The sequence below is a fragment of the Panicum virgatum genome, chromosome 2K (genome assembly GCF_016808335.1).
Source record: "Panicum virgatum strain AP13 chromosome 2K, P.virgatum_v5, whole genome shotgun sequence".
NCBI lineage: Eukaryota > Viridiplantae > Streptophyta > Magnoliopsida > Poales > Poaceae > Panicum > Panicum virgatum.
Genome location: NC_053137.1, coordinates 22,863,308 through 22,876,767, shown reverse-complemented (window position 1 = coordinate 22,876,767; position 13,460 = coordinate 22,863,308). Strand labels below are relative to the sequence as shown.

The 13,460-nt window shown below is 42.8% G+C and overlaps 1 protein-coding gene across 1 annotated transcript; it reads right to left on the bottom strand.

The window, feature by feature from the left end:
• Positions 1–657: 657 nt before the first annotated feature.
• On the bottom strand, positions 658–2,500 carry LOC120671935 (transcription factor RAX2-like). The gene is made up of 3 exons (XM_039952206.1): positions 2,112–2,500; positions 1,895–2,024; positions 658–1,706 (listed from the first exon to the last, which is right to left on the bottom strand). Exons 1-3 carry the CDS (start codon positions 2,245–2,247, stop codon positions 1,058–1,060), a joined length of 915 nt encoding a protein of 304 aa, XP_039808140.1. The 5' UTR covers positions 2,248–2,500; the 3' UTR covers positions 658–1,057.
• Between the last annotated feature and the right edge of the window lie 10,960 nt (positions 2,501–13,460).

Genomic DNA, 13,460 nt, shown 5'->3' with positions numbered 1-13,460 from the left:
ACGTGACCAGGTGCCGGCCGCCATGGGCTGGCTAGATGCCGCCACGCACAGATTGGCGCGGGCGGGGCCCCGGCGAGCCACTGCCGTAGTGCATGGCCAAGCGTAGGGGGTAGGGACTCCTGCCTCTGTGGGCCCGCGAGGGCAAGGCGGGTGATGAACGTGTGCTTTCTTGGTGATTTTTTCCGTTTGTGAATCTTTGTGTGATGTGAATCAATTAATTTTAGATCTGTGAGATAACATGTGCTTTGTTGTGTTTTCTTACTTGTGTAATGGTCATGTGAGATAAGCGGGTTACTTGTGTGTTGAATGATGTACTGATGTGTGATGAATTAGATCTTGATTTTGAGATTGTAATTTTGGATAAATTTTTAGATTTGGAGAAGGCTCCCGAACGCGAATGCGCGAGCTAGCGATCCGATTTTTTTTTTGTAAAAAATTGCATTTGTCCCGGATGGACGGCCGAACTGGAAAACCAGGACTAATTAAAAGCAGTGGGAAACCGGGACTAAATAAGGATTCTGTAATAGTGTACAAAATTGTTACTAAAGCACACAGGTACTGACTAGGTTTCTGACCCTATTACAATATCAACCAATTTCATTAATTATTTTACAAAATTATCCAATTTGATTAATTAGTTTCAATGAAACATGCATATAGTCAAGATAATACCGAAAGTAGTACACGTACAGAATTACAAAGTTAAAGCAAGCTCATCATGTGCCACTGCACATGTTGGCAACTAGCTAGTCACCATAATAATACAGGTAATTAATTGACTAATTGTACGTAATCACATTAACATACCCTGCCAGCTAGGTAAGTACGGAGTAACACACATGGAGTAGCTAGCTAGCTCATCCTGCTATGGTACGAATACAGAGGGTGGTAATGAGCCATGGCCCTAGTGATCTCTTCACAGCCCAACAAGGCTTTTAAATTTTTTAGTTCAAAATTATATAAGATTAGAGCCCGATCCTTTTAGGGTCCAGCTCTTAGATTTTCTAGTTTAAAATGTTGGGCCATTTACCACCCACGTGGCTTATGATCATTGTGATCAATCAATGTAAATGTAGGAACCTCCCTTATCGCCGCTGTCGCCGCCCATCAGGCTAACCAACGGCAGCTTGGCCTCGTCGTAGCAGCTGGAGGCGGCGGCGCTGTACTGTTGATCCAGCTGGTTAGCGGCGCCGGCGGCGAGGAGCAGTGCCGCCTTGTGGTGGTCCTCCTCCAGCAACTGCTGAAAGCCGCCGAAGACGAAGCTCTCCGCGCTAAGCCCCTGCCCACCATGGACGCTGCTGCTGGTGGTGGCGCAGAGCTCATCCAAGTACAAGCCAAGGCCGCCGCCGCCGCCGCCACTGTCCAAACAGGATGGGATCGTCGTATGAATATGATGATGCTCGCCGTTGACGAGGAGGCCGCGGCTGCCGGCGGCGGCGGAGAGGACGGACGTCGAGCTGTTGTTGGAGCCGTAGCTGCCGCTGCTGCTGTAGTGGTGCTGCAGAGACGAGGGACCAGCGGCGGCTTCCGGCGGTGCGGCTGATGACGCGGTGAGGAACAAGAGCTGCTGCTGCTGCATCTTGGAGCTGTGGTGGTTGTAAGCATGCTGCAGGCCATGCATGAGCTTCTTCTTGAGCTTGGTGTTCCAGTAGTTCTTGATGTCGTTGTCCGTCCTCCCGGGCAGCTGCGCTGCGATGATCGACCACCTGCATGCACATTCATGCAATCCAACGCTCATTCATGGCACCCATACACGAAGAAATTCTACTAATAACTACCATCTCATCTTTTGCCATTTGTATATATAGATAGATGGATGCAAAAAGTACTTGCTGCCGATCGATCGATAATTCTATACAATTCAAACAATTTAACGCTACACACAATCGCGTACCTGCTGCCGATGGTAGCGAAGAGGTTGCAGATGATCCTGTCCTCGTCGTCAGAGAAGCCACCGTGCTTTATGTTTGGCCTCAGATAGTTGAGCCACCGCAGCCTGCAGCTCTTGCCGCACCTCTTGAGACCTGCGATGCAATTTGTTCAGATATATACTTTGTTGCCTCGGTCTCAGAACTCAGATAGCTGCTGCTGGTCGCTTGTGAGTTAGTTACCAGCTTTGTGAGGGAGAGCGATCCAGTTGCCGCCGGTGCCATTCTTGTGGATGTACTCCTTGAGCTTGCTGTCCTCCTCAGGTGACCAGGGCCCTTTCTTCACACTCGACTTGTCGCAGCATGGAGCCCTCCCCATGTCTGCTGGCTTTGTTCTATTTTTCTGTCTCTCGCTAGATCTCTTGGTTGACAGAGACGATGGGATGGCGAGAAAGGGACAACACACAGAGCCACAGAAGTGGTGCTATATGTATTTGGCACTACGGCATACATATAACGTACTCTATAACTTTTGGGATCTCAGATAGTCATCCGACCATGATCTCATCTCCCCTTTCTCAACTCATATAGATAGGCAATAATTCGGCATATATACTGTTCTTATTGACCCATCTATCCATCCCTCCTGTCAGAGATATGATATGGTCTATATATATAATGGATCAGAACTCAACGGATCGCACTCTTTTGCTCTCTGCCCAAGTCGTCTGATAACCACCGTACCAATAAAGGCCTGTACGTGTGGTGTTCACAGTACAGAACGTACTCGTAGCAGCTAATTAAGCAGCTAGGTTATTAAGACCCTATTACTAGATAATAATTGACATTATATAAAACAAAAGGACATTGATTGATCGATCATCCAGGAAGTGAGATCCTTGGTAACAAAGATATGGAACACTACCAGGAATCATAAGATTCCTGACGGCCGAATACCGTCAAGAATGATCCAAATACCTGCTGAAATATAGTTCCTGACGGCTAACCGTCAGGAAACGGCCAACAGGATAGAGGAAACGACCGACAGGACGGAGTGGGTAGTCAGGAAAGACGGACGGAGTGGGTAGTCAGGAAAGATGGGTCTTTCCTGACGATAGACCGACATGAATGTTTTTCTGACGGGAGTTCCTGGCGGTTGGTCCTAAGATGTCCTAGGCTGAACACCTGACGGTGGCCATCAGGAACAACCGTCAGGAAACCCACTCCTGGCCATTTGGCCATCAGAAATACCACAACCAAGGTTATATATATATATATATATATATATATATATATATATATATATATATATATATATATATATATATATAGACGAGTTTTTTCTACACTCGCGTGTAGCTACTCTCATCATCAGTATACTACCGTGCGTATGTTCTCATACTCATTTATCACTTTGAGTATGTTCATATACTTATTCTAATATACTTCAAAGGTATATACATGAAAAATTTCAAAAGCAGTTCAATTTTTTAAATATATATGATTATACCTTATTATTAGTATATAAAATAAGTATGTCCACATACTTTAAGTATGGTTACATACCTAATGTATATACCATCACAGATGTTCAAGTATGATCACATACTCCATGTATATACTCTTCGTTGGGTCAGATACGTAATATATGATGAGATACACATGTGGGAGTAGCTACAAGCGAGTGTAAAATGGAATTTTCCTATCACATGCAGATATGCACACACACATTTCAATTGTACACTGATAGTTCATGCTGATGTCCCTTCACATCATACACATCAGACTGCCATCAGTCAAACAATTGTAATAAATGTATACATGACTATTACATATACAAGTCCATACTTGACTAAGCTAGGTTTGGAAAAGTGAAGTAGGTCAGTTCACCTTGATTGACTAGGAAAACAAGTCATGGACCGGTACTTCCCTGCAGGCAAAGAAGATCGATGAGCAGCGACGAAGGACCTAGTCATCAGAGATGCCCACTCCCAGATCTTCTTCCCCGCAGCCATTGTGGAGGTCGGGAGGCGGAGAATGTTGTGTCTCCCTCCCCATCCCCAACCTTGAACGCAGCAGGCGAGCGCGTGGGGAAGAGGGGAGAGGGATCTTCAGCGTTGGTGGCGATGAAGCACTTGATGTCCAAGTCGGTGTCGATATGTAGTCGAACGAGTCGTCACGCGGGGGATAGGGAGGGCGGGAGAGGACTCGCGGTGCGCACGCACAGTCGTGCGGTGGTGGGCGAAGGCGAGGGCGGGTGGAGGAGAGGGGTGGGAAGCGGGGAGGGGAAGGGAGCGATGCAATGGTGCGAGTTGAAGTTGCAGCGACGATAGTGAGCAAAGGGGAGAAGAGATAGGGTTTCAGGAGTGAGTAATTGGTTCGTGGCGGGGTGGGAGTGGAGTGGGGATTTTTTCAGTGCCTGTCTGATGGGTTCCTGTTGGACTAAAAATACTGTTAGGAGCCTCCAATTTTCTGGTAGTGGAAAGGAATCGGTGAATTGTAATGTCCCGCCTCCCCAAGGCCAGGCCCGCTTACATCTGGCAGCTTAACTAGGACATAGACTATCCTCACAGACCAACACATGTCTTTTCTGCACACTTTGTCCTCACTCGTGCGCACCCGGGAAGAATTTCCCGGTCGGTCACCCATCCTGAAATTGCTTCGGGCCAAGCATGTTTAACTTCGGAGTTCTTTCGAGACCGGCTTCCAGAAAAGAAGTTGCAACTGGTTGGTATGGGTATCCTATTAACCCTATTAAGCCCTGGGTCGGGATGTCACATAAATTGGACAAACATAAAACCTTAAGATATGATTCCAACTACAATTGCACAAAATATAGACTAGATCATGCTATCTAGATGTGCAATTAGGGTTCTTCTAGTGTGAAACCCTCATTCCAAAACAATGTAACCTATAGACAATTCTAGCAAAATACTACACTAAGAATATAAGGCATACAAGTTACAAGTAAGAAATATGAAAACGTAAAAGAGGGGATGAGGGGAAGCGAGAACTCTTGATACAAGGATGTATCCCATGGTATCAGTATCCACTAAGCCATCTCTAGTCTACATTGTTGAAGCACTCAATCAAGAGTATCGGTTCTCAGGCACCGAGTCTCTTCCGGGAACGCCTTGACTTGCCACAAATGCTATGCCACCAAGGCTCACGGTAAGTTCCCCAATCACCTTGATCCCGCTTTTCACTAAAAAGCTTCTCCATGAAGGATGGGGGTCTTCATGTTCTCCACACAAGATTGCCGACGCTGCTCCACACCAAGCCGGAGGGTCAAAGACATGCCAGCAAGTCTTCAAGACTCCAAGGGGCCGACTCACCGAGATACAAGATTGATGTTCACTTAAGAACCGCACACAAGACAACAACACCTTGCTCTCTCACTATCTCAAGAGCTAACCTAGCATTAACACTCTCAAAGATGTTTTAAGGCCTAACGAATGTGATCACTAAACTCAATGGTGGATTGGAGGTGTTCTTCTGGGTGTATGAGACTTCTCCCAACTCTAGCAACCACAAATGACCCGGGGTGAGGCGTATATATAGACAAGGGGCACCACATAGCCGTTATACCAAAATTGCACAAAGCGTCGGTTAAACGGTCACCACCGTTGATTTAACCGGTCACACTAGGCCTCCAGCTAGCCATTGAGTTGACCATTGAATTCCAGCTGCTCCTGTCTGCTGACATCATTGCACCGACGCAATGCACTAATACTTGTTGGTTCAACTGGTTCTGAAGACTTTGTTCTTTGTTGCTTGACACGCTCTCTAGACAATCTCAACACCAATGCACGGACGTCTTCTTATGCACCATCGGTTTAACCAATCTGATAGGTGTTCTTGATCGCTATCTCCACTCAAATTGCATCGACGCATGTCTTCTAGTAGCATTGGTTCAACTGGTGCTACGAAATACTAAGCCTACTAAAGGCACAAAAATAGAGGGTAAGTTAAAATCAGTCATAGAATATGTGTCTCAATTAAAATTTAGAGTAAAATGCACCGTGGGCATCTGAACTTGCAGCGCTGTGTCAAATAGGTCCATGAATTTAGAAACCAGACATCTAGCCCCTCGAACTTGCGAACCCGTTCACCCTAGGTCCAGCCCGGTTTTGTATGGCTTGCATGGCACTGTGCGGCCAGGATTTGCTACTGTGACCCTGGATTTGCTATAGTAACCACGGTTTTATTTTTTCTTTTCTAATTTATTTTAGCTGAATCTTCAAAAAATAATAACTCTTCGGTACTACATCGGATGAAAATGATTTTTATATAAAAATTGTAGCCCTCGACGAGATCTACAACTTTCTAGGTTTGAGTTTTTTCATTTGATGAAGTTAAGTTTCCCAAAAAAATTATACAAAAGTACAGCACCATAATAATCACGTACTTCTGTTTGTCGCACTAGAAAATTAATATATTTTTTTGTTTGTTGTCAAATGAAGACACTTTGTATACTAAAATTGACAACAAAAAAAATTATACAAAAGTACAACACCATAATAATCACGTACTTCTGCTTGTCGCACTAGAAAATTATTATATTGTTTTGTTTGTTGTCAAATGAAGACACTTTGTATATCATAGAAAATTAATATATTTTTTGTTTGTTGTCAAATGAAGACACTTTGTATATATTTTTTTTGTTTGTTGTCAAATGAAGACACTTTGTACGTACAAAGTGTCTTCATTTGACAACAAACAAAAAAATATATTAATTTTTTAGTGCGACAAGGAGAAGTACGTGATTATTATTATGGTGCTGTACTTTTGTATAATTTTTTTGAGAAACTTAACTTCATCATATGAAAAAACTCAAAACTAGAAAGTTGTAGATCTCGTCGAGGGCTATAATGTTCATATAAAAATCATCTTTATATGATGTCGTATCGAAGAGTTATGATTTTTTCAAAGATTCAGCCGAAATAAATTAGAAAAGTGAAAAAACAAAACCATGATACTGTAGCAATTCGGGGTTACTGTAGTAAATCCTGGCCGCACAGTGCATGCAAGCCATGCAAAACCGGGCTGGGCCTGGGGTGAACGGGTTCGAAAGTTCGAGGGGCTAGATGTCTGGTTTCTAAGTCCATTGACCTATTTGACACAACGCTGCAAGTTTAGGTGCCCATGGTGCATTTTACTCTAAAATTTACTAGGACTTCTCTCCACTTGATCGTCGTAGCAACTCCCAATGCACTGGCCATGCACCGACTCATTATTTTTCATGTCATTGGTTCAACTGGCGCATATATTCCTGCTAACACTTGTCCAACTCATTAGTCTCATTGAATATATTGTCACATGATTAATCAACAAAATCACGAACTATAGTTTAATCGGGCCATGTTCCTTATATGGTGATGAAGGAGATGGGAACATTCATGGCGGGCAACGGTATGAGAGGATCAAAGCTCAGAGGATCCAAAGGCTGGGTGAAGCTTTATATATGTGTGATCCATACCATATGTACATTGTTGAAGATGGAAAAAGAATTATTAACGGCTTGTTAGGCCTTCCAAGGGGATCGAGGGAGATTTTAATAACTTGTTCAGAATCCAGTCCCTCCCAATAATCCCGTCCATCCCCTCCAAACGGAACAAAGCTGATAAAATGATGATGTTTTGACCAAATCAAGGAAAAGGGACAAGGCCAAGGCAATATGTGCTGAGATCATAATATTGCTCAAGAGTTACACAGTGACGATATATACGTGAAGCGTGCTTGTGAAGCTTCTGGAGGCGGTTTCCACTATTGGGCCCTTCAAAACTGTGGCGTGGATGGATGGAAATCTAGCATCATCATGAAGCATGCATCAAAGAAAATATATAAGTTTTAAGGGATGAGTAAAAACTTTGAAATAGATGGATGGTTTTGACCAATAGGGGGTACTCTATCCATCCTAAAAAAAACAAGTCATTCCATAAAATTTAATTATCATAGATTAACAAAAAGGTAAAATGATCTTATTTGTCTCTATTTATCAGTCATATTTAGTACTAATTAACTATTGCATTGACATGGATATACCGAATAGAGTAAAATAATTTATTTTTAAATCTCTACTATTTTTAAAACAAACAATGTTTTCTTGACCTGCCAATCGGAATTCTAATTGGAATCCGAATAAATCAATCGGAATTCTAATAGAAACCTATACAAATCAATCAGAATCCCAATCGAAATAAGGACAATTAATATCTCACACAATCATAGCATGACACCATGTACATAAAGTGAACAAACACAAAGTTGATAGTATTATGTAGGCCTATTATATTACCCGTAGCAACGTACGACCACTATCCTAGTAAACTTTAAATCATGGAATAACAATAATTAATTAACTTTCTTTTTTGAGGATGGAGGGAGTAGGGAGCATGTACAACTGTGGCTGTTTGGGGATATTCAAATAGGGAACGTATCAGGTGCAAACTAACTTCTCCGTGCAAACTATGAAAACTTCAATCTAGATCATTGGATCAACATCCAAGGGGTATGGAGGATTGAGTAATTTTACAATATGAACTCGCTCTTGGATTGAGTAATCACACTTTTGCAAATTCCCCTCCCATCTCTCTGCGCCCCTCCCCTTAGATGTTGATCTGATGGTTCAGATTGAAGTTTCCATAGTTTGCACGAAGAGGTTAATTTGCATCTGATATGATATGTTCTCATTCAAATAAATGCCGATATATACATCCTGCGTTGTTGCACAGTTCACAGGTGGAGCCGACACACGATGCAGCATAATATCTCCACCATGTACCTGGCACGTACGTATATACGTGCATCAGAGATGAGTGCGCTTGGTCGGTACGTACGTTTAACACTGGAAAAGTAAAGGCCAGGACAGATTAAATTTATGCAGGGGGTTAATGGTACGTTTGTGTACGACAAACTAAAGGTAATCATCCATTAATTAACAATCACGCTCCATCGTATCCCATATGCTTGGTCGATCCGCTCACGCTAAAAGTTCTTTTTTCCTCCGATCCAATGCTTAAAATCGCGGGCTATAGAATTTAGCGGAAGCTTGGCCAAAATGCTATTTTACCGTTATAGCGACGCTATAGCGCGCTAATGACCATCGCGACAGCTACTTCTGGCCGCTATAGCGGCGCTATTTTGGCGCTATAGCGCGCTATTTTTTACACTGCCGATCCAATCAGCAGCAACAAAAAAAAACTATCCTCGCATATGATTAGACTGCTGCCTACTACATAGCTAAGGTGAAGTAAATCTAACTAGGTTTTTTTTCCCACCCTCATGCATATATTCTTCGAAATTCATTGGTGCTCCCGGCAGTTCCGGAAAAATTTACCCTGAACCTCCATTTCACTTTGGTTTCTACGCGATCTTATTCTTAGTGTGTTATACTACTTTGGATGTATATAATTTTTTTTCTTCAGAATAAATATATTTTAGGAACAAGTGGAGTGCTTGCATCTATTCTATATCCTAAAGGTTACACATAAAGATCGATCTGGATCGAGGTTAAATTAAAAGCATGCAGCGAAATTCCAAATCATGATTAGTATTTTTACTGGTTCGTACGGACTCACTTCGTAGTATCACGAACTCTATTACCAGTACAATTTCAGATGAAATTCTAGAAGGAAACTTATCTGATTTGTGCAGAACTAATAGCAGTGTAGTATGTACTTCATGTACAGACGTGTAGCCGGCTTGCTTGACGTGACGACGTTGGTTACCTTACACTACTCCAGCACCCTCATCACCGCTTGTTCTAAAAGCCTTCGCCAACGGTTCAGCCATATGTTGGATTAGAGTCGGCAGTGATATGCCTATTAAAAAAAATAAAACAATCACCGCTGCTGCCCTCTCGCTACACCGCCGCCCTCCCAACAGTGGCGAATCTAGCAAACACATCTAGAGGGGGCTCATCTCCCTTCTCATCTTCTTCCTCCCCTTCTTTTCTTCTTCTTCTCCCCTTCTTCATAATTTCTTCCTAAAAATGAAGGGGGGCTAAGGGGGTATCCATTGATGTTGGGGAGATAGGGGGGCTTGATCCCCCTAGCCCCCCTTTGGATTCGCCCCTGCCTCCCAATGCAGCCTTCCTGTTCTGCTGTGCTGCCACCCTCCTGCTGCTGCCCGGTTGCCGCCGCCGCCACCGCACAGGGTTGCCCTACTGCCGCCCCCGGCCGCCACTGCACCCGCGGTTATAGGGTGTTTGGGATGGGTTAGTTGTTTGTAGTAGTGCTATGAGCCAAATAAAAAATACGTTTTCTTGTTTATATATATATATATATATATATATATATATATATATATATATATATATATATATATATATATATATATATGCCGCATATTTATATGAAAACTTATGTCAGAGTACCGTTGGCCGGTTTTCATGGTACTTGTTTAGTACGCGCATAGTACGTGAGTACCGTCAAATAAGGTTTTCTAACACGAGCTAATTTAGTAGCTAAAAATGTAGCTTCCATCTAAATGATAAAAACTCTCTCTTTGACAGAGTTACAGCGTACTAGTAAGAGCAAATATTATAAGACCAGGTCAGCTGGCAAATGGGCAGAACACGTCATCACAGTCCGATGTGGGCGAGAGAAGAAACAGGAAAGAGAGGAAAGCAGTGGACTGGCGAGTTGCTGGCGCAACAATATGCTGCTGTGGTGCAGCGCTCCTTGGTTCCTATTGGTTGCACTTGGTTCCCAATGGTTGCAGGTTGCTATCCTCACTGCTCCCAATGTTAAATAGTGATCCAGCTAACCTCCACTGCTCTCCCAGCAGATGAACTGGCGTGCGAGACGGCGCATCTATTAGTCTTGCTCTAATGACATTTTGTGCTACAGTAGGCATTGGAAATTGTGTGTTGGGGGCGGGGGCGGGGGCTAACATAATGTTTTTTAATCTTATTTTTGGAGAGATCCCCTCTTTAGAATTCGAAACACTTGGAATCATGGAATTATTTTTTTTTATTTTCTTATCTCATTTTTTTTCCTTTTTGAAATTGGTCATTACTACTCCAAAAAGGATCTTTGATCCAACACATTAGTCTCGGCCATCATTAAATCTGGGACCAATGAAGTCTTTAGTCCCGGTTCTAAAGCCTTGGGGCCATTAGGGACCAGAGAGAGACTTTTTTTTTATCCCTGTTAGAGACTCCAACAAGAATTAAATAGAAATCTTTAGTCCCAAATGGAGTCACCAACCGAAAATAAATATTTAGTCCCAATTGGTGACTCCACCCGAGACTAAAGGTTACTATTTAGTCCCGGTTGAAATCTCCAACCGGGACAAACGGTGCCATCTCAGACCTCTCTCGTACTCTTATTTTATTTAACACCTGCCCCCTCACTCTCGCCCTTATCTCTTTTTCTCCTAACCACTGCACCTTCAAGCTTCCTCCCCTTCCCTCCCTTAACTTCCCTCCTCCCTCCCTCAGCTTCCTCCCTCCATCCCAGGTGTAGGCCTTTGCCGGCGAGCCACCGTCAAGCGGCACCGCGAGCCACCGTCATGAGAGTGAGGTGCGGGTCTGTGACCCGGCACTGCCATACGGGCCGGCGAGGCACTAGCGGGTGCGGCCACAGGCGCGAGCCAGTGATCGAGCAGCCGTCGCCGCCTCCTCCGCATGAGGCCTAGGCCGGGGATGTCTGCTACCATGGGCAGGTGAGCCGCCGCCGCTGCCACCACCACCGCGTGGTCCGGCATGAGTGGGAGCTGGTGAGCCATGATCAAGCGCAGGGGGCCGAGCGGGGACACTCGCACCGCGAGGGCAAGGACGGGCGACGAGCGACGCGTGCTCTGTTTGTGATTTTTTTAGTTTGTGATTGTATTGGTGAATCTTTTTGTGTTGTGAATCAAATCAATATCATGTGTCGCGAATTAGATTTGTGCTTTCTTCCTTGTGTGATGTGTGATGGTCATGTGAGATGAGCATATGTTTTTGGTTTCAATCTAAAGTTTCTTCTGAGGGATTGCATCTTTGTGAGTGAGTTAAAGCAAGAGTTGGAGCTGCAAGAGGGATTGCATCTAAAGTTTCTCCACCTTTTGTCCCAGTTGGGAACTTCAATCGAGATATAAAGTTGCTTTTCGTCCCGATCGAACCACCCAGGACCAAAAGTTACTATCTATAATCCCGGATGGAAAATAGGGACTAAAGCCAGTACCCAACCGGGACAACATGTGGTTTGTGTACTAGTGCATGTCGCTCTGATGCAATGGAATTGGACAGAATTCGGATATAATTACTACTGGAGTCATTCTTTTGATAGATCATTTGGGTTGATAGGTTCATGTGAATGGATAAATGTGGGTTGCGGTTTGTTGAAGGAAAAGTCAAGATGGATGCTTCAAAGTTCGAGTTCAAAATTCTTATTCGGCACATGTTCACCATCAGCAAGCAGCGCGAACTGTAAGCCTGCTTTAGTCGGAACCACGTGGACCATTTATGTTCTCTTATTTATCAACCTTCTGTTTCTTTGATTGTTTCATTTTTTACCTTTTTTTCATGCAGCATGAGCAAGGCTTAGAGGGTGTATTTTTTTTATAAGCTTGGATGTCTCTTTTTAGCTTCTGTGTACACATATATACATGCACACACATTTGAGGTTTATAATACCACAAGCTTCCTTTGTTCAAATTCGAGTATGGAGTCAAAAACTCAAAATGATTTGAATTTCCAACTCTATAATTATGGATTTATTGTTTATATATCTATGATTTTAAAGTTATAAATGTAGATAGGTATTTAACCAATTTATATGGAGTTTTTGATTCACCTCTAGATAAAATTTAGTTAAAAGTTTTTAGCATGTGCTTATAAAGTTTTGGACCTAGGAACAACAAAGTTTGCAATGTGGCAGTACATAGTTCCTAGAGCTGTGACTGCAAAGTTCGGAACTGCAAAGTTTTGGAACTCACAAAGTTTATAATATGCTAGTAGAAATTTACAATGCGTATTGAGTCGGGATAAAAATAAAAATGGTAATTTTCAATTTTTGAGAATAATTTTTGAGATTTTATAGATTTTGAAGGCTAAATGAAATGAAAATAATTATGAAAAAACAAAAACAAAAATGGTAAAATAATATGAAAGTGAAAACGAAAATGATTTGAGCATCCTCCGATTGTTTTCGAGAATTATAGTATTTTCAAGTATTGTACCGAAAAAATATTGTATTCATATACAATGCCAGCACCCCTGCTATTTATATTTTTGGAATGTCATACCTATACTTTTTTAGAGTCATGACTCCTTTGTCCTAACCCTAAATCACAACCTAGCGACCAAAATTCATAGGACTACTATGAATAGTTCCTTAGATGGTGGAATTACTGTCTAAATTTTAGTACTATGAAATGAGATACATGTCATGGATGGATGGATACTTTGATTAACATCTAAACCATCAGTATCTGGGGAACATATCAGGTGCAAACCAACCTCTCCGTGCAAACTATAAAAACTTCAATCTGGGCCATCAGATCAACATCCAAAGGGAAGGGCGCATAGATGTGGGAGGGGGGATTTGCAAAAGTGTGATTACCCAATCCAAGGGCGGGTTCAGATTGTAAAATTACCCAATCTCC